Source organism: Neomonachus schauinslandi, chromosome 3, assembly GCF_002201575.2.
Source record: "Neomonachus schauinslandi chromosome 3, ASM220157v2, whole genome shotgun sequence".
NCBI lineage: Eukaryota > Metazoa > Chordata > Mammalia > Carnivora > Phocidae > Neomonachus > Neomonachus schauinslandi.
In genome coordinates this window covers 161,225,007-161,247,087 of record NC_058405.1, presented here as the reverse complement: position 1 = coordinate 161,247,087, position 22,081 = coordinate 161,225,007, and the positions used below count along the sequence as shown (strand labels likewise).

Here is a 22,081-nt window from a genome sequence, read left to right as displayed (position 1 = left end):
ACTACATATTAAAAGATAGATAGCTAAGTTCAGAAGTGACCCTGTTGATCACGGATGGCTATTAATACCAAGCTCTTAACTGTTGAAGCCTCAACCTCTTCTTAGGCAGAACATGCTTGCAGCACTTACAGAAAGTCTTTGCATTTTGGGAACTGTCCATTGTTGTCAGATTTATTGTAACCTAATACCAAAAACTGCCATTTTTCATGATTCCTACTTCCTATATATTTTTTTTTCTACTTGTAAATAATCCCTCCTAGAAAATAAGCGTTAACTGGAATGTTTCAAATGATTTTGCTTAATTTTATCATTCGCCACTAGTGAACTCCTTTTATAGAAATGTACATTTACAATATCATTAGCTTGTGCTAAATGTTGTAAAAACAGTTTACTGTTTTAAAGGAAAGTTGCACATATTTAACTGGGATTGCTCCTTTTCCCATTTCTTGAAAAAATGGAGTCAAGGCTTACACTGTTATCTAGGCTGTGGGAGCTTTGCCATAAATAAATAGATACAATGTAGGAGTATAGTTTTTTAAAGCATGAAAAGAAGGCAAAAGGAACTGCATTATAAAGTACCTAATAGAGAACATTATTCAAGATTATGATTATGCACAGCTCGGTAAAGGTGAAGTTACAATTATTTTTCTTTCAGCTTTGTTGTTTTCTTCTGCTTAAATGTACGCTCTCATTTCATTATGTGCCTTGCTCCCTGATTGTGCAAACCTATATATAGATTATATATAGATATATATATGAGAGAGAGATATATTCAGTACTACTGACGATGTTTTTTTGTTCTACTGCTGGATTAAGTTATTTTCCAAATTACTCTACCAGTTACTGTCAGTGAACTATTGTAACGGCTTAGGACAGTAGTCATACAGTGTAAATCTGTTTTGTTTTGTGTTTTCATTATGTCCGCTTACCCAATCCTTAATAAAAAGAATACATAGATTTCATTTAAACATGGGGACTTGACTGTTTGTGGATCGGCATTCTTAAGAAATTGGTTTTGGCTGTTTATGTTGGGGTGCCCATAAATAAGCTGTGCAGTTAAGAACAAATTAAGTGGGAAGGTAAATTAAATTAAACTACAATTTGGTATGTTCAACTGGTTAACTTTTAGTTTGTACCAACAGAGGAGAAAGAAAGCTTTGCCTATTGAAACTAAGATCTTCTTCTTTAAACAAAGTAGAACCAAATCCAAAATGGGATGCTTTTTGTTTCAAAGCTTTGGTATCACAACAATTATGTGTTGGCCTCAAAGCTTTGGTATCACAACAATTATGTGTTGGCCTGCCATGTCAAGGTATGTATAAATGTATATTTATAACGTATTTACAAATCTCTATCTTTTGTCAAACGAGGGCAAAAAAAAACCCCTCTCCTTTTTGTATTAAAAGAATTGTATTTAGGGGCAAGTGATCAGAAAACCCTCAGATTAGAACAACAGGGAAGGATTCTCTCCAATACACTTCGATTTACCACCTTAGTAACCTCTTTGGTTACTTGCATAAAAACATTCACAAGACATTTGGACATACTTTGTAGAATTTTATTTAGGTCAAGTTCTTAGTACACAGCAACAATTTCAAATACAATTTCGAAATTAAAAAGTGAAGATTCCCCCACTCAGCTGGAGGTGGCTTAATGGCACACACGAGAAACATTACTGGCAACAGACTGCTCCCTCAAGTTTTCCTGCATGATTTCTACTCAACTCAGGATACCAACCCTCCCTGCAGGAGCTTTAAAAATACAACTGGCCAGATCACAAGTTGTTTAACATTCTTTTTTGTAAACCATTTTAAGAAAAAAGATGCATGGACACAAAATATGAAAAACTGCTTTTCCATAGAATTCTGAAGTTGCAAAAGACATTTCCATCGTAATGTGAAAATAAGCTTTTTGTGTTTGTGTTTTACAAAAAAATCTCAAGATACTGAGCAAGGATCATTTATACACAGCTAGGCCCTATCGTTTCATTTGTCAATTTTTTTTAAGGTTTATGAGATTCTCAAAAAGAAACAGGAATAAAGTAAACGTAAGATTATGAGCACAATGCCCCCGTAAAAATACTGTTTTATAAGCCTCTCTCAACTAAGGCTCTTTGCTGTGCTCCTCCTGCCAGTGCTGAAATCAGGTAACCTATTTTTGCTACATAGTACTGAGTGGAGTAGTAGAAGGGTTAACATGAAGATAATTTTCACTAAGTTGTGCTTTAGTACATTCCTTTAAACAGTTTGAATACTGATGGAATTTATCGAAACAGTGTTATCTTTTCAAGTATCTTCCTGAAGACATCAAGTAGCACTCGTAATTTTTAAAGAAACATACAGCATATTCAATTAAGACAGCTGTAGAAAAAGTACAGGTATTGAGTCAGGAACTCTACTGTTGTTAACTAGCTGTTATCTGAAATGAAACATCTAACCTCATCAGCTAAAATGAACTAAAATTTTTTAAATCTCATGTAGCTCTAAAATTCTAGGATTCTAAGTAAATCATGGAAGGGAAATCACCTTAACACCAGTCAGGAGTTCCTGGCCAAAGAAGTTCAGAAGTGAACAGATGGGAAGTGATTCAGATCCCCATTCTTTTCGAAGACTTGGCAGTCACCTGCCAAATCCTTCATCAAACCCTTTTCCAAGGGAAAGGTGGCCTTCAGAACATGTCATGCTCTCTCCACTGAGAAGAAAAGGTAATTTAAAAATAAAGGAACAGTTCTTAATGCAGAAAGGTACCTGCTAAAAGAAAATGAACACAAAAGGATAAAAGCAAAACTACCGTCATTTTGATGCCTCTCAAGCAGAAAAATCCTAAGTAATCATCTGTAATCAACATAAAACTGCTAGGGAGCACAGCTCCATCACAGACATCACTGCAAAGATGCATAAACCTTCTGTCTAGCTGGGTAAGAAACAGCAGCAGGATGGGGGGGAAGAAAGCGAGGGATAAGAAAGTCTCACCTAGTGACTTCTAGGAACACAGCAAAAGTAGCAGGCCCTTGCCACCCCTAAGATGGGAACAGCAGGTGCCCCTGAGGGAGATAGAAAGCAGGTAGCCAAAAAATGGAGAATACTGAACAAGACATCTTCAAAGAATCCTATTTACTCCAAATACAGCTGGGGCTGAATCTCTCAGGTCTAGATCTTGACACTATTTTGGTTTTTGATTTATTGCCTTAGCCATAAGGTCAACAAGAAAGTGATTTTCATTCATCTCCCCCGGGCCTTTCAAATACTAGTACCAAAAGTGGGGGGGTGGGAGGGGGAGAGAGACTTCAGTCACTTTTACTTTAAGGAAAAGCACTTCAGAAGGATAAAAAATCCCCTCTCCCATTAGATTCTCCCTCTATCCTGTTAAAATGGTTGCTTACAAGTCAGCAGATTTTAGACTTGGATCATCTTTGCCACAATATTATGTATCCTGTAAGAGTTCTGCATTCATTTGGAATTCCTACTACCAACCATCCTGTAGTTCATAAAAAAAATAAATTGGGAGGGGGGACTTACGATAAATCAAGAAATACTACCTTCACAGACTATTAATAGCATGCAATCTATGAAATATTACATACATTAAAAGTCTCCAATTACTGTAGGCCTGGCCCGTCATCATTACATAGCATCCTTCCAAGACAATATATAGAATTTAAAACTGTACAAAAATTTAAAATATGCAGAAAATCCAACAGGTATTTTTAAAACAATTGTATACATTAGTGTTAAATAATATAGAAAAAGCTGACCAATGGAGCCCCCTCTGCTGCAGGTCTTCAGTATGAAGGACTGCACCAGTGTCTTCTGCAGGCCACAGTCCAGCAGGGGTCCAAAAGGCAAGGTGACCGCCACCAACTTTTTTTGCACAATTATCTTCTCTGCTTCTATAGGTGTGAGCTGTGAATACTATATGGGATTTCAAAATACCCTCTTGCCTTAAAAATCCACTAAGCTTTCTCAGCACAAAGCTATTGAAGTAAAAACTGGAACACATCTAAATTTCAAAACCGTTTTCCTAGTTATACACCAACACTAAGAAGAGTTTAACCTATCCAGGTAGATAGTCTTGGTCCATAATGAACCTGAAGGCTCAGAGGACACTCAGGGCCATTACTTTAAAGGAAAACAGAGCATAAAGAATGTCAAGATGACCTAACAAAAGCATGAAGTGGAGGCAAGTTAATGAACGCTAATGTTGAAGAAATCTAAATGCAAAATAGCTACCTTGCAATGTGTGGGGGAAAACCCCTGCAACTTTAAAACAAAAAGTCTTGGTAAGGGAACCCTGTATCTGGGGGTCTGTTAAATAGTGATGAAGTTTTGTGCTCCGAAAACAGATCTACAAGTGGAATATTAACTTCTGCTTACACCATCTGAATTCCCTCATACACTAGTGCACTTGTTCATTTTTCAGTCAGATCCCCTTACCTACATTATCCTGTTCAAGGCCTTCATTTGAAATAAACGCAGTGCTTGCCTCTCTGTCCCCTTTTTACCCAACACCGGGAAATGACTTGGCAAAGTCCCTGGGACGGGGACAAACCCAAGGCAGCTCTGGGCCCGTGAGCTGGGTCCTCACCACAAAATCCAGCTGCTGAGCAGCAAGCCCTCCTGGACCCTTTCATCGGTATTTTTTACACTGCTTGAAGAAGCGATGGTTAAAGCCAGCAGCTGCCTTACGAGCTCCACTGAATGTGAAGCTGTAACTTGTACAGACAGAAAAAAATACTTACTGTTTCGCTCAAAATTATCTTGATTTTTATCTATGTAAGTAGATGAGTATTTGGCCTTAAACCTCTCATCCCACTATTCTTAGTCCAAGACAGAAGGTTCAAATTCTTGCCAAGAGCAGCGACTTCAAAAGCCAATCAAAAAACCGGGAGAGTATTTACCTTTCCTAGAACTAAGTAAACTCAGCAGCAGTAACACTGGCCATGAACAACATTCGGGGAGCACAGGAGCAAGCCTCTGATTCCCAGTGACTGTCAAGAGACTTGAAAATAACTGCTGTTTTCCAAGAAAGAATGTCTTCCTGAATAGTGAGAGAAGTAAAGAAATAGCTGGTCTGACCTCCAAGACTCTACTCCTGGAAACCGTGCCTAAGGCAAAGGTCTAGGATGCCTAGAGCACAACATTTTCTCCAGGTCAGTCTCAACCTCAGGAGCCTCACATCTAGCTTCACACGCCTGCTTCAGTCTGGGAGCCAGGCGACCGCGCGTCACACGCCTGGGCCCACAAGCCCTCGGTGGCAGCGCAGTCTCCTGCAGCGGCCGCAGCACACTGAACTCAAACCAGCAACTGTTAACCACCCTCGCAATGTCTGGGGACTCACTTCATCATCCTCAGTCTACAAAGTGAAAAACACGAAGGGATGCAAGTCAGCAGCACTCACTCGGTGCACTCAAGTGCTGAGAGAAGGCAGAATTTATAGTGTTAAGAGGAAAGAAGCCATCGAAACAGTTATAAAAATGGTTACGTATGCTATTTAAATACTAGTTCTCTCCTCCTCATCCGAGTGGAAGAAAGTGTGGGGCCGGGTACGGCACTAGGGCCACGAGGCTGACCCTCTGGCACAGGCACTGGAGAACGTCCAATGCCACAGATTCTGCAGGAGGAGAAATCCCAAGGGTGTACAGTATTCCTGAGAAAGATCCCAGATTTTCTGAATCAGTCTTAACCTGATTTGTCTTACAGAGTTATATGCTGTTATACCTCTGACCTATTTAGAAATGGTGTCACTTTATTTTAATCCAAACAGCTCAGCACAGTACAAATAATGGCAGAAAGATCCATTTGTTCAGATTCAGCTTGCTTTTTTAATACTGGGGAGGAAACCAAAAAAACATAAGTAGTTTGTGTCATTTGTATCCTTCCTTCATTTCACTGGAGGGGAATCCCCAGGGCCTTTTGATAATCTGGGAAGACCTGACTATTCCTGTGAGGGAAACACAGCCCTGCTGAGCTTTACTCAGAATAATGCATGATAGACTCAACATAATTCCCAGGAAAGAGCCCAGTCACTCCATTCATAACTCCCTCATACCAACCATCATCATTCTTCTTGATGACATAAATAATGGCTCCTTCCTGAAAGGACAGCTCATCTTCCTTGTCTTTTGTATAATCATAAATTGCCACAACTAGAGGGGGAAAAAAAAATAGGATATGAAAAGAATAACATCCCCAGAAAGACAGAAACAAATAAATGAATATCCATCCGTTCCCAACTGCTGCAGTACTTCAGTGACTTTCTAAACACAAACTAAAAAAATTTTTTTCTAATACCCAGGTATATACAATAAAATCCCATCTTGGAGAGGTCAGGTTCAAAACAGTATAAAAGGGAAGAAAAAAAAAATCATATTTAGTCAAACTTACCCTTCAGGAGCCTAGGGGAAAATACCTTACTGAACCAGAATCAGGAAAGATGGCTGCTACTTCAGCTGAGCTTGTTTAAGCACCATATTGTGTAAAAACACGTATCTTTAAACATGCGAATTATACTAGTGCAGTAAGATGCACCATAAAAGGCAAGTGAGAAAATGAGAATAAGGGAATAGTGGATTTACATCTCCAACTTTCTAGAACCTATACCTATTCATGAAGTAGAATAAGCAGTTGAATTCCCACGAGTTCTATGTGTCCAAAGTGGGAGTCTACTATATATAATCTTTTAAAACACAGGCTGCATTATGCCCGTTAAACATATCCACAATGATGGGCCAAAAGTTTTAAGAAAACAAAGATACCTGTCAGCCCTCCTGTAATTTTCACTGCTTAAATAATTTGGTAACAAAGCTGAGACAATCTCTGGTTGCTAATCATTAGACCTCAACAGTTTAGTTAACTTGGGATACCTTATAACTTGCTCAACTCCACATGAAGATTTATTTTTATAAAAGGATCCTCTGTACCTTTATTATACCACTCAGAACTTCACTCAAGAAAATCTCCATCTAGCCATCATTCTGATAAGTATATACTGACTTTGTTAGTTTCTCATGCAAACTTAATCCTCACGTAAATAAGAAAACAAAACAACAGGGACTTATGATTTAGTGTGACTTGCCCTAGTTAATTTTTGTTTCTGGCCTGCTTTAGTAAAAATTAAATGGCTTTCTTAATCTCTGAATATTTGCCATTACAGTAATCTATTAAGGATACCAGAAAATACTTTAGAGGAGCCTCAGAAGAGTTTATAGTGTGTACTTCTCAAAACAGAACCAAACACCTAAATACAAATACAATTAGATGACACAGAAGTTTAACTAAATGGAAGAGAATACAAGATATGTAGAGTACTTCGTACTTCTAGTCAACCTAATATCGTTTAGCTTTTGAGTTGATAACATTCTTAATGCTTCTGGAAATGCAAACCCACTGCAAGTAATTAAGAGGAGAAGTCCTGCTAATTCTACCTCCTAAATCTCTCAAATCCAAACACTTTTCTCCATCATCAGCAGTCACTGCCCTAGTCAGGGCAGCAGGCTTTAAGAATACACCTATCACCCAGTACCTAAAGATTTTCTAAGCAATATGAGTGACATAATTTTATAGAGATACTTTCTAGATTCTCAACTTTAAAAATACTACTTCCTTACACCAGAAGCTAATATAACATTGTATGTTAACTATACTGGAATTAAAATATATATATATATTTTTTATATATATATATAATATATATTATATATATATTATATATATATATGATCATATATATATATATATGGCTTCCTAAAACTGGTCTGCTGGAGATACCTTCAATCAGTCATAAAAATTCTCATTTCCTGTTTATCCTTAATAGTGGATTATCTTAAAGTACAAAACAGTTCTGGGTGCCAAAGGGACAATTCAAAATACTGGTGTGGTATTAAGAAAGAATTACTCCACTGATCAACCCAACCTGTTTGCAAAGATCCTTTGCTTTTAACAAAATTTAAGAAATACTATACTGGAGTTACCAGCTGACACATGATCAAACAATTTTTCAAGGCAGAACATTATTTGATTTTTGGCAGATAACTCTAAAGGAGTTAAAAAAAAAAAACTGAGTGACAGTACCACATGAAAAATACTTCCATTTGCATCTGCTTATTTATGTGAACAAGGTTTTCAGCACCATGGCCTCACTTGAGGCCTTCATCTCTTGCTTAAGGAAGGTATCCAGCCTGGTCTTCCCGATTCTATTTTTCTTACTGCCTAATGTACTCTCCACTATTACCAGGTTATCTTAAAAAAAAAAAAAAAAAAAAGTTGTAAGTTCATGGGAACTTATAAACCTGCTTAAAAATATTCCACAATTTCCCTCTACCATTAGATTTTTTAAAAAGAAAAAAAAAATGCACACCTCAGGCTGGTATTCAAGGCTTACTCGCTTCCCCTCATACCCCACCCTCTCCCTACAACCCACCATGTTACATGTGACACTACTCACCACATCCCAAACCGCCATGCCCTTTCACTCAGAGGATTCTGAGTGAATCCTTCTGGACGGCCCTTCTTATCTTTCTTCTTTGCCTGAGAAACTCCTACTCATCATTCAAGACACACCATAAATGCCATGTCGTCTGACCAGCTTTCTGGAATCCCCAGATAGAATTAATGGCCCTATTCACTTTTTGACAATCATTAATGGAGCATCTATGCTGATTTTTAGAGATAAAAGGTGAACAAGACAAGGGACTGTCATAGTCTTGGGAAGACAGAAATGTTATCTGATAAGTTACCATACATGGTTTATACTTCTACCAAGAAGTTACATCATTGAGCTGGAAGAACACAAGAACAGATGGCTTGATAGAAGGAAGGGACATAAAATGGGCATTGACAAATAAGTTGAAGTTTGCCAGGAAGAATTTAACGCTAATAAAAAGTACAGCTCAGCATCAATCCCAGGTCTGAGATCAAGCTGAGGACAGTGGTTAAGAATGTGGGCTCTAAGGGAAAAAAAAAAGAATGTGGCCTCTAGGGTTGTATCACCTAGTTCAAATCCCAGCTCTAGCACTTGTAAGTTTACAGAACATACTTAACTTTCCTAAGCTTCTTTTTACTCAACTATGTATAATGGGAATTACAATAGTGCTAATACCTCAAAACAACAGAACATTGTTATATTAAATGAAGCAGTGCACGTACAAGATATAGCCCAGGGGCCTTGTTCATGATAAGTAAACATTATCTGTATAAATTTTCGCTTCTTTTATTATCATTAATAACTATTATGATACACTATCTTTTTTGTAACACTAACATTTTCTTTATATAAATTATTTTTGAACCTCAATTTCCTAGTTTGCAAAATGGGGAGACTAATTTGCCTTACATACGTAGTAACTTTAGCATTATGCCAAGCATATAATAAATACATAAAAACATCTGTTCTTTACCCAGGTTAAATCAAGATCCTCACGTATACACATTATCTCCATCTGGCTAGTATAGCAGTGATCAAAGGTTAAGATAAACCACCTCCTACGGCAGTGGTTCTCAACCTTGGAATTATCAGAAGAACTTTAAAAAATTCTGATGCCTGCGATGCATGCCCATGGATTCTGGTTTCTCAGGTCTGGAGGTGCAGACAATATTAAATACTGCCTCGGTGACTCTAAGATGCAGGCAGGCCCTACAGTCTAAGCTAACAAAATGAGTCATTAGGCAGCAGCCTTAACATTTGATGCACATTCAAACAAAAAAGCAACCATAAGCAAAGCATGGTTGGTTCTTTTTGTTTTGCCGGAAATAGTAAGAAAGAGCTTACTTGATTTTCATGTTTTAAAAGATCTGAACTTAACAGATAAATCGAACTTTGAAAAACATCTTAGAGAACAATTCAGGCATATTTTAAACTCTAAAGAGTTACTTGGACTGAAAGCAACTCACTTTCCTCTCTTATAAATTTCTCCAGATTTTTAACATACTCACTGAAGAGTACATTTTTAGAAAGCAAACCTTTCTTTCATTGTGCTCTTCTTCTAAGGAATCAACTGAGCTCATTTTTCAGAGCTAAAAACTCATCACCTAATCTAGGACAGCGTTAAAATCAGGGAGTTTGTAAAACATGTCAATGCCCAAAGCCATACCCTCCTACTGTAGGACTTTGGGCTTTTTTTCTTAAAAACAGCTTTATTAAGGTGTAATTTAGACACAAAATACAACCACTTACGTGTAGAGTTCAGTGAGTTTTGTCAAATGTATGCACTGTATACATGACAAATACATCACCACCACCACAGTCATCATACAGAACATGCCCACCACTCTGAAGTTTCCTTTTGCCCCTATGTAAATTTCCTCACCCACCAGTATTGGTCCCTGGAAACCACTGATCTTCTAGATTTCATTTAAATGGAATCACGAAGTATGAGTCTTTAGTGTCTAGATTCTTTCATTAGAATAATGCTTGAAATCCATTCATACTGTTGCTTGTATCAGTAAGTTTGTTCCTTTTCTTTGCTGAACAGTATTCCATTGAATGGATGGATATCCCACAACTAGTTTATCCATTCACTAGTTGAAAGACACTTGAGTATTATGAATGAAGCAGCTATGAAGGTTTGAGTTCAAGTCTTCGCATGAACATAGATCTTCATTCCTCTTAAGTAAATATGTAGGAAGGGATTGCCAGATCAGGTTGGCAAGTATGTCTAATTTCATAAGAAAACAGCTATGTGTCAAAGTAGCTGAAACATGCTGCACTCTCACCAGCAAAGCCTAAGAGCTCCAGTTTTACTACCACACTTCCTCCAACACTTGGTATTGTCGGGGTTTCTAACCATAGTCATTCTAGAGGGTGTGTAGTGGGATTTAGTTTGGTTCACAGTGGCTTTAATCTGCATTTCCATAATGACTAATAATGTTAAGCATCTTCTCATGTGCTTATCTGCAATTCATGCATCTAACTGGTGAAGTGTGGTCAATTTTTTTTTTCTACAATCTGTTTGCCTCCTTACTGAGTTATTTTGCAAAAATCCTTCCCGGTCTAGGCTTGCCTTGTTATTTTCTTTACAGCATCTTTGAAGAAGGAAAGTTTAATGAAATTCAATCTATCAATTTTTTATGTGCTCTCTATAATTTTTTTTCCTAATCCTAAAACAAAGATTTTCTCCTATATTTTTCTCGAGAAGTTGTATAGTTTAGGTTGTACATTAGGTCTAAAATACATTTCAAGGGGCACCTGAGTGGCTCAGTCGTTAAGCATCTGCCTTCAGCTCAGGTCATGATCTCAGGGTCCTGTTATCGAGCCCCGCATTGGGCTCCCTACTCGGTGGGAAGTCTGCTTCTCCCTCTCCCACTCCCCCTGCTTGTGTTCCCTCTCTTGCTGTGTCTCTGTCAAATAAATAAATAAATAAAATCTTTAAAAAAAATAAAATACCTTTCAAGTTAATTTTTGTGTATGGTAAACTAAGGGTAAGAAAGTACATGAACATTAATTTTTTACCTTTACTTCACCACACAAATTTTTCTGGACTCACTCCTAACGGTTTTAGGTAGAATAAATCTGATGACTGTTGCTCTACCTTGGCCAAAAATGGAAGACCACGACTTGTTAATATAAGCTCCCCAAATGATGGCTATCCAATTGTTATAGCACATTTGTTGAAAACACTACCCTTCCCCCACTGAATTACCTTGACACCTTTGTTAAACAATGTATGTGGATCTTTTTCTAGATTCTGTATTCTATTGATCTATATTTCTGTATTTATATCAACACCACACTGTCCCGAATACTGTAGCCTTAGTTTAAATCCTCCAACATTAGTCTTTTTTTAAAAAAACTGTTTTGATTCTATGAGATCTTTTGCATTTCCATATAACTATTAGAATCCCCTTGTCAATTTCTGTAAGAATGGCTCCTGGAATTTTTACTGAAATTGCATTCAATTTACAGATCAATTTGGGGAAAAACCAATTATTGAACAATAATGATCAAAGAGCATAATATATCTCCTGATTTATTTAAGGCCTTTATTAATTTCTCTTAATGTTTTACAGTTTTCATCATATAGGTCTTACATATATTTTATTAAATTTATCCTGAAGTATTTCGTATTTTTGATGTTACTACAAAAGGTATAGTCTTGTAAATTTCAATCGCCAAATGTTTATTGCTAGTATATAAAAATCCACTTAATTTGGGGTGCCTGGGTGGCTCAGTTGGTTAAGCGTCTGACTTCAGCTCAGGTCATGATCCCAGGATTCTGGGATCAAGCCCCGCATCGGGCTCCCTGCTCAGTTGAGAGCCTGCTTCTCCCTCTCCCTCTTCCCCCTCATGCTCTATCTCTGTCACTATCTCTCTCTCAAATACAATCTTTAAAAAAATAAATAAATAAATAAAATCCAATTAATTTTGCACATTGACTTTGTAGCCTACAATCTTGCTAAGCTCGCTTTTTAGTTCTACCAGCTTCTTTGTGGATTCCTTGTAGGATTTTCTACATATAAGATCATTATCTTCTGGGGCACCTAGGCAGCTCAGTCAGTAAAGTGTCTGCCTTCGGCTCAGGTCATGATCTCAGGGTCCTGGGATCAAGCCTGGCATCAGGCTCCCTGCTCAGCAGGAGAGTTTGCTCCCCCCTCTCCCTCTGCTGCTCCCCCTGCTTGTGCTCTCTCGCTCTCTCAAATAAATAAAAAAAAATCTTAAAAAAAAAAAAAGATTGTATCTTCTGCAAATGAAGACTATTTGATATTGTCCCACATATCTTTTGCTCTGTTTTTTGGTTTTTCTCCATTCTCATTTTGGATAGTTTGTATGGTCATATCGTCCAAGTTGCTGATCTTTTCTTCTGGAGTGTCACTTTACATACTGTTATTTTTCATCTCTAGAAATTCTATGTGGGTTTCTTTCTTTTTTTTTTTTTTTTAAGATACTCTGCTTCTCTCTTGTGTTTATGTTTTCTTTTACTTTCTTGGACACATGGGCATTTCTAATATATAACAGCCTGTCTGGTAATTCCATCACCTCAGTCATTTCTAGCTCTGTTTCTATTTACTGACTTTTAGTTATGAGTTATATTTTCCTGCTTTCTTACATGCCTTGAAATTTTTGATTGGATGCTGGACACTGTGGATCTTACTTTTTGGTGCCCTGGATTTTTTTTTTACTTTTTTGAACAATGTTGGATTTTGTTCTGGAGATCAATTAAGTTACTTGAAATCAGTTGGATGCTTTCAAGGTTTGCATTTAAGCATTTGTTAGAACAGTCCAGAGCAACCTTTAGTGTAGGGCTAATTTGGCCCCATCACTAAGGGGACACAGTTTTGAAGCCTCTTCTCTATGTCTTGTGTATTGCAAGGTCTTTCTATTCTGGCTGGTTCAGGAGTATGAACTATTCCCAGACTTGCTATTTCCAATAATTTTTTTGCATACTTCTTTCTAGTTGTTCTTTCTCCAGTCTCAGGTAGTTTCTTCACACACATGCACAGATGAGTATTCAATCAAAGACTTACAGGGACCCTTCTGCAGATCTCCAGAGCTCTGTCCTCTCTGTGTAACTACTTCTTCTCTGTGGCCTCCCAAGATTCTGATCTCTACCTTGTCTATGCAGTGAGATCTCCAGGCTCTGTTTGGGTTCCACCTCCTTGTACTGTGGCCCAGAAATTTCCCCTAGTTAGCAAGCTAGGACAATCAAAGGTTTACCTTGTTTGACTTCCTTCTCCATTATGGGGTCACAGTCTACCACTGCCTGTTGTCCAATGTCTGAAAATCATTATTTTTTATATTTTTTTCTGAATTCATTCCTGCTTTAGGAGGAAGGGTAAATCTGATCTGCTTTACCTTCACCAAAAGTGGAAGTCCACTATTTGTTAGGGTAAGCTCCCCAGGTGATTCTAATGTGGTCAATTTTTAAAACCTGTGAGTGAGTAACTTTGATTTCCTTAATAGAAAATTTCAAGATAGGATACATTTTTTTCTGAGCTAGTCTTGGTGAGATTTGGAAGCCTGTGTCCCAAAAGTGTGTCAGAAAAGTTTCATTCAGAGAAATTTTTCACTTAAAAAAATGCCCAATACTACTCTGCAAAGAAACTGAGAAACCATTATTGTTTGGAAGAAAGTTTCATATGCAGATGCTTAGCCTAAAATATCTACTAGAAGATACCACAAAAATAACTAATAATTTGGAAAAACCATCCTCTTCCTGCGGCATTCCAGAAAAACCCTATTTTTAAAATTTTTGTCTTATAGAAACCACTCATAAAAAAGCATGTTCGGTAGGAACAATAAATAACCATCAGTATAAAATCAGATAGTCACAGAATTTTACTAGTGTGACTTTCAAAAATCATGAACCTTATAAACTAAATTAATAAGATGTTGCATAGGTTATGCAAGCAAAACTTTACCTATCAGTAAAAAAATAAGGTTCTCTTCAGTACCAGTAAATTCCATTTCTATGTAGAGGTGTCTTCCCATCCCTCTAGATATCCCTCTGAAACTTACCTTTTTCCAAGTAAGATCTTGGAGCCCACGGTGGGTCCTCTTCAGCATAAGGATCACTATATTCAACCACAGCTGCTTCCTCCTCTTCATAATCTTCTGGGGGAGGAGGAGGAGGGGGGGACTCATCAAAGACTGGTTCTTCCACAGGTGGTGGTGGAGGTGGTGTATCTGAAACTGAGAATGTACCAAGCTGATAACAAAACTACATGTTATGCAAAGTTCAGTATTTCCTATCCAAGCTTCTATATACACGGAATATAAATCTAGACTTGAAAATGATGATCTTTCAAAAAATGAGTGGGCAAGAGAAGGCTCCCCACCAACTATAATGTTTCAAATCTCCAAGCATGACTTTCTCCTCCCTTTGGGTGAGGACTGATGGGTGTTGAATAAAGCTTAGCCAAAACAGTAATTATTAAATGAGCCTCTTGGAACCTGTTTATGCTAATACAGAATCCTCTTTTTCAAAGAAAGAGGTAAGTACAATATAGTTTGGTTTTATGTTATATCCAAGGAGCAGTGGTTATCAGAAATATTAAAAATTTGGACATGTACAAGCATATTTAATTTATAATAAATTAGAATGTGCTTGTGTATAGTCAAATATTAGTAATCTACATTCCTTTCAATGAATTTTTTTTTAAATAGCATTTTACCAAATTAGTGGAATGGAAATCACAAGACTTTGGGTAACTTCATCTATGAAGATGTTTGTGTTTGCTGTTTTTTATATAGAGAGAGAATTTCAACTAATTCAGACTGATTTATGATCCAGAATCTCCTCAAGCTAAATATCCAAGAGTGACTTAAAAGTCTCTCCTTGTAGAGATCTGCTTCCACAGCTCAAGTATCAGCATATAGTAACATCTAAAAGATTATCTCCAAACTCAGGCAACTCAAAGCTTTCAAAATGCTTGGTACATAACTGAGCACAGCTCAACAAAATAAACTGAGTAAAGCTGCATTTATCAGCTGCCCAATTTTATTTATTAATTCTTATTTATGAGGTATCAGTACTGTTTCTGTGAAATCCTCTGAGCAATCCTGTTTATTTTCTATCTTTCATCTAAGCCTACTGATTGAATCTGAGAAAACTGCTGGTGTCTGGTGAGGACTGGCCACACCAGTATCAGATTCTGTCCTATTCCAGTATTCTTCCACCTGCTGCCAGTCTACTTCTCAACCTCTGTGCTTGACGCACTTCAAAACTTTACCCATTAAAAGGGATTCTTTTACTCGTAATGGTTTTTTTAAATAAAAACTATAGATATGTGATTTAGCATATACTTTATGACAAATTACATATGGTTGGGATAAGAATCAACAATATAACCTATTTGCACTTATAAGGTAAAGAGATTGACTTTAAACAATTACATAAAAACAAAGATCCAAAGGAACGCTGTCTTTCAAAACAACCACCTTGAGAAATTACACTACAAAATTACTCAGATTCTGCCACTGCTTATTTTTACCATTTCTTAGAACGCCTCAGAGTTAGTTTAATGAGACTGACATAAGCTACCATTTTTACTTAAAATGTTCCAATTACTCAGCTAGCACTTTCTGATACATTATTTCATTTAATCTTTACCTTGGGAGGTGTGTTTTTAGTCCTCATTTTATGGATGTGGAAACTGGCTTTCCAAGATTAAGTAGTCCTACACTAAGTAAGTGGAAGAGCAGGAATTTGAACTTCAGTGCCTGTTATCTTAAGAGATACACTGTTATGGGATGAGATCAGCAACTTTAAAGTCATGTTTCATGATTATTCATTCAACAAACATCAACTGAGAGCCTACTATGGTTAGCTACTATGCTCAGCACTGGGACAGAGCAGTAGGCAAAAATCAGAGAGACATGGACAACTAAATTTTCACTAGTAATTATGTGCAGTAAGTGCTTTAAGTCACTATGGAAAACACAGCAATAGACCAAAACTCTTATGTAGGTCAGGAAAGGTTTCCTGAACCTGAAGAATAAGTAAGAGTTAATGGCCAGAGGGTAGGATGGAGTGAGGGTAGATATTTCATGTCAGATGTAAAGGAAAAAAAAAATACAAAGGTAAGAAAGTAGGAACCCTTCAAAGAACGGGCCAAAGTTCAGTAGAAAGAGGCATGAGGAAGCTGAAGAGGACTAAGCAGGAAAGGCCTTCCAACAGTTTGAATTCTATCCAAAGAGCAATGGGGAGCCATAGAAGGATTTTAAGAAGAAGAACAGAATCATAGCTGCACTACTGAGCCCAGTATACCTGGTTCCAAATAATTCCAGATTGTTTCCAAACATCGATCTTATTACAGACTATCTGCTACCAGAGAAATCTTCAAAATCGTATACCTGAAAACTATGAAGATAATTCTAAAAGACAAATATGTATCTTTCCAAGGTGAATGTTTTGAAGAGAACATTCATTTGATTGCAGAAGTCCTGCTGTGGCTTATTTTACAGACACATGTGTCTCATACACAAAGTTTTCTTATTTTTATACATTTTGTAGGTGAGAAATATATATATATGACTATGGAAAGAAAGAAAAGACTATCCCAAAAGGCAATCACACTGCTAAATATTGAAGGTGCTCATGCTCATGGTTTACCTTCCAATAAGCAAAAGTTAGACTACTTTCAGAAGCTAGCAAACAGAGATGCAAAGGCACCTGAAAGAGACACTGAGCCCTTAGGCCAAGTAAGACTGGATTATAACCAGTTGAAATACAACAAAGAAATGTGTCCATAAAAAGGGGGCATTTGGTTAGCTATAGAAGCACAAAAAAACAAACAAACAAAAAAACAAAATCCAGGGACTAAAGTGTCTGCTCTGTGTCCGATGCTTCTCTAAGTGCTGGGGAAACAGCCAGCCAACAGAACAACCAAAAGTTCCTGCTCTCATAAGAGCTCACATTCTAGTATCAGCAATGCCCATCGAAGAAGTAGGAGTCATAAGCAACAGAGTGCAAACATTTCTACCCCTCTGCTCAGGCCATCCCTGTTATGAGATGCAGAGATTGGGCTTCATCATTAATGTAATTCCCCTGGTTCAGATTCCATACCCATCATGCAACCTGATGATTGTGATGTGGGTTCCTTGTATAGACCACTCATAAAAAGAGAATTCATCTATCTGACGGACTATGTTCACTGGTGTCTGTAACAGCAATTCCTCACTGAATGTGATACAGGCCTCCTGCTTTGTAGGTATCAGGCTCCTGAGCTTCCTTAATGCTTCCCTAGGAGAAGACTGAATGGGTCAATAAAATTAGTTATCTAATCCTGCATGTCTTGACCCCAGGCCACAGGGCACAGGCCAGTGTAAATTCATCGCCAATCTACGAGGCCTTTTGGGAGACAGACTGGCAATTTGGTCCCCTGAGACCTACCACGGCATGGCCATCTTTACACCTGGAATCACAAGACTGGAGGAAGATTCTTAAGCCGGCCACAAAACCCTACAACTCCAGTGATAGGAAACTAGGCTACTACTTGCTTGAGCAACCCAGAGAAAAAGATGGGATATCTGGTGACTAAGTAGCATCTCCTTGGTTAGATGTGGTCTTTCTTTTCTTACATGTGCTTTATTTTACTTTTGTCTTCTCTTCACTACCAGATTTTAAGTTACCTGAAAGCAGAGGACTTCATCTTAATTATTTTATCATTCACACTAGCTGCTCACCCAGTGACTTGTTCATAATATGCAAATATGTGAAGTATTAGCGAATGAATTACTATTCAGCCAATCATATATAAATGACATTTTATGCCTATAATCTGATCTACAGCATAAAGAAGACATAAACTTACTATTTTCTTGGACTCTGGCCACAAATCCCATTAAAGGTAACTGAGGAGTTACCTGTAGAATGGAGGGAGGAGGAGGAGCAAGAGATACTGCAAAAACAAAAAAGGTGTGGAGGATAAGGGGTAAGGGCGAGTTACATTAAAAGGAAAGGCTAATACAATCAAATGAACATATAAGGAGGGAAACCACTATGTACAAATATTTTATAAGCTATCTTAAAGATCCTCTTCTGAGGGATAATACATTAACACAAAAAACAAAGTATTAAGGGGAGTTTAAAGAAAGTTCTAAAAATTGTAACAGGAAGCATTTATTATATACAAATCTATTCTAACATGTAACGGCAAACTGATGTTGTCATATCACTAATAACATGTCTTCTCAAAGAATTTCTGCAGATTATTACAAATAATTTGGTCTTCAGGATTTTAAAGGTTACAAGTTTAAATGTTCACTACCAGAAAAAAAAAAACTGCATCCCAACATCCTAAATTTATACTTTTCATTACTTCATTAACAGGCAAATTAACTGGTTCTTCATTCCTTAATTAAATATTTACTGACTTTCTAGTAAGTGGCAAGCACTCTGCTAGGAGGCCAGTATCAAAACCATTCTGAGAGTTAGGTCTGTGTCATTACAATTTTTCATAATCCCAATTCATACAAAAAAAACCCACTGAACTCATTCAAATCATTCTCTCCTCCCCAGGGTGTCTTTCCTTCTATCCCAAACACCTGGTACAGTGCCTAGCACCAGTCAGCCTACAACAAATGTTTAATGTATGTAAATAAATAAACGAGGTACATGCCAAACAATTGCCCAAGATTAATTCTACAGTTATAGTTTCCTTCAGAATGGGTATAAAGTATAGTATGCATCTTCTTATAAAAAAAGAACAGCTTTATTCTTTTTTTTTTTTAAGATTTTTTATTTATTTATTTGACACAGAGAGAGAGTTAGTGAGAGCAGGAACACAAGCGGGGGAGTGGGAGAGGGAGAAGCAGGCTTCCCACGGAGCAGGGAGCCTGATGCGGGACTTGATCCTAGGACCCTGGGATCATGACCTGAGCCAAAGGCAGACGCTTAACCGACTGAGCCACCCAGGCGCCCAAGCTTTATTAATTCTAAATTACAGTTAAGACTAATGCAACTGAAAAGATGAAAAAGTCACTGCCCTCAAAGAGACCACATTCTAATTGGGGTTACAAAACAAAATAATAACCTTAACCCAGCAATGTTTGTAGCAATCCGCTGGAGGGGGCTGTGGTGGGAGAGGTGGCATGGGGATGGTGTGAGGTGCCGGTGGGGGGGTGGGGGGCACCGGGATGCACTAGTGGTAAGGAAGGCCACACAGAAATACTCTCTGAGCGGGCACTGGAAAAAAAGGAGTTGAACAAGCAGACAAGAATGGAGAAAGACAAGATGAGAACCAAGTGAGGGGCAAAGGCTGAGAGGTATAAAACAGCATGACCAGTTCACAGGACTGGAAATGTTTCCATATATATGCTAGCACAAAATAGCCCAGAGGGAAAATACAAACCTGGAAAAGTAAGTGGGTAGGTATGAAATAGGGAAGTACCTTAGGGGAAAGAGTACTCAGTGGTAAGAGACTGGACTTTAAAGTCACTCAGCATCAAAAATCTGATTTCCTTGTTGTTAAACACCTAGTAATAACTTCTTTGGACCTAATCCATAAATGTGATGAAAAAGAGTGGTTTGCTTTACAGAGTGGTTGCAAAGATTTAAAAAGAAAACAAAAACAAAAAACTAATGCATGCAGAATGCCTAACCCAGGACCTGGCCCAAAAAAAATCAAGGCAGCATAAACACAAAGAAAAGAAGAGAACTTAGTAACAGTGTGAAAAAAGTACCATTTGGTAACTAAGGAACATAGATGATATGTAGACAAGAGTTAAGCTATGAGTTAATACTAAAGAATATCTAGATGTAAGGGGCAGCGTAGAATAACCCTAGAAATGGGTACTTTCTTAAAAGGTACCTTTTAATTAGGTTTTTCCCTAAAGTCATACTTCTTGGTAGTAAACCCTTCGATGCTGTGTCTCCCCCTCGCAGAGGCTTGGGACAATTGCTGATATGTTCCCAATACCCTGTGTTTCTAAACTTGGAGGAAGAAGACGACATAATGAACACAGAAGTAGCAGAGACAAAGCTGATAAAAGAGAAAGAGAAGCAAACAGCAACTGGCATTCTAGGAAAGTATTTATTGGGTGTATGTTCCCATCAAGTAAGATGAAAATGTTCCTCTTCTGTTAGCACCAGTCCCAACCTGTCCTGTAACAGAAAAGTAGGGAATCCCCCACTTCAGTCACTGTTTCTCATCCAATTTTTTTTTAAAATGACCTTCTGGTGCTCAGCAAAACCAAAATGATTAGGTGCTTAACTCAGAACAGTCTTTTTGTAGATAGATCAAGTGTATTATTATTTTTTAAGATGAGTATGTTCTATTTCTTTTCTAGTTCTGCAAGTGAAAATCTGAAACCATAGGGTTTTAAGAAGTCCACCAAGAACAGCCCAGGTAAAAACCAATCACAAATCTTTCTAAAACAGATTTACTTTGTAACAAAACAAGCTGGATTTTTCTCAAAGCCAGACCATGTTTAAAAAATTCAGTTCCAAACAGTTTACAAAGGTCACCCCAAATGCTACTTTTTTCCCCCAGGGCAAAATTTTAATGTGATGGTCCAAATCAATTCATATATCACAGCATTTTCTTTCTGGACCATGTTAAGATTTCATCTGACCAGAACTCCTGTGAACCAGAACATCCTACTTTAGACTAGATTTATTGTCCTTAGAGCTGAGCTGAAAATGAACCATTCCAGGAGATTTAAGCAGGATTTTGATGAGAAGAATTACCTGCAATATTTGGTTCTAGTCCCAGGCATCTTGTGAACAGGGAAGAGCAGAGGTAACTAGACACTTGTTTTCACTCTACTTAGCTAAGATGATTCTTCATGTGACAAGACCCTTCCCCTATAACCACCAAAAGATCTCCAAACTTAGATTCAGGAGTTTTATGTTCACAATATACACTAACGATGTTAATGTGAAGAGATGGCCTCACCAAACTGGAGTTTATAGAGAGATCTTAAGTTCTACACACAGCAACAAGTAGACATGTATATAGTAATAGACTTTGCAAGCAAACCAAATTTAGAGGATGAGTCGGTGCTGATGAAATATATAGACTTTCCAAACATGACCTTCCTGGTTATTTATAAAATCCTTTGGAGCATAATCTTTGAGGCTTATTGTTTTAAAATGTCTACTTCAAAGCATTTTGAAAAAATAACTTGGAATTTTACAGCTTATTTCTACAGATTTATAAATACTCTGAGAAAATCAGACATAATAAACATTCTAAATACTACTTTTAAAACCATTAAAGGATACCACCGGAGCACCTGAGTGGCTCAGTTAAGTGTCCGACTCTTGGTTTCAGCTCAAGTCATGATCTCAGGGATGTGAGAGCCCCATAGTGGGCTCCACACTCAGTGCAGAGTCTGCTTAAGTTTCTCTCTTCTTCTCCCCTCCCCCACCATCTCTAAAATAAATAAATAAATCTTAAAAAAAAACCACCGTTAGAGGTTATAGACATCTGAGAGCACATTCAAGTTTAAGTGCTTATATTTTACATTGCAGTGAAGGAAATGATTTAAGCAATTCATTTTTTTTTTTTTTAAAGATTTTATTTATTTATTTGACAGAGAGAGACACAGCGAGAGAGGGAACACAAGCGGGGGAGTGGGAGAGGGAGAAGCAGGCTCCCCGCAGAGCAGGGAGCCCGATGCGGGACTCGATCCCAGGACCCTGTGA

At 37.6% G+C, this 22,081-nt stretch overlaps 2 protein-coding genes across 2 annotated transcripts in view; one reads left to right on the top strand and one right to left on the bottom strand.

The window, feature by feature from the left end:
• Positions 1 to 20,979, top strand: part of RAPH1 (Ras association (RalGDS/AF-6) and pleckstrin homology domains 1) — an 80,055-nt gene extending 59,076 nt beyond the window's left edge. Inside the window, exon 15 of the mRNA XM_044913699.1 lies at positions 20,722 to 20,979. Coding sequence (XP_044769634.1) covers positions 20,722 to 20,733 — 12 coding nt within the window. The 3' untranslated portion in view covers positions 20,734 to 20,979. The remainder of the gene's footprint in view (positions 1 to 20,721) is intronic.
• ABI2 (abl interactor 2) overlaps positions 5,430 to 22,081 on the bottom strand; it is a 117,024-nt gene continuing 100,372 nt past the window's right edge. Inside the window, 4 exon segments of the mRNA XM_044913700.1 lie at positions 5,430 to 5,827; positions 6,053 to 6,145; positions 14,449 to 14,622; positions 18,246 to 18,332. Of these exon segments, the coding sequence (XP_044769635.1) occupies positions 5,751 to 5,827; positions 6,053 to 6,145; positions 14,449 to 14,622; positions 18,246 to 18,332 (431 nt within the window). The 3' untranslated portion in view covers positions 5,430 to 5,750.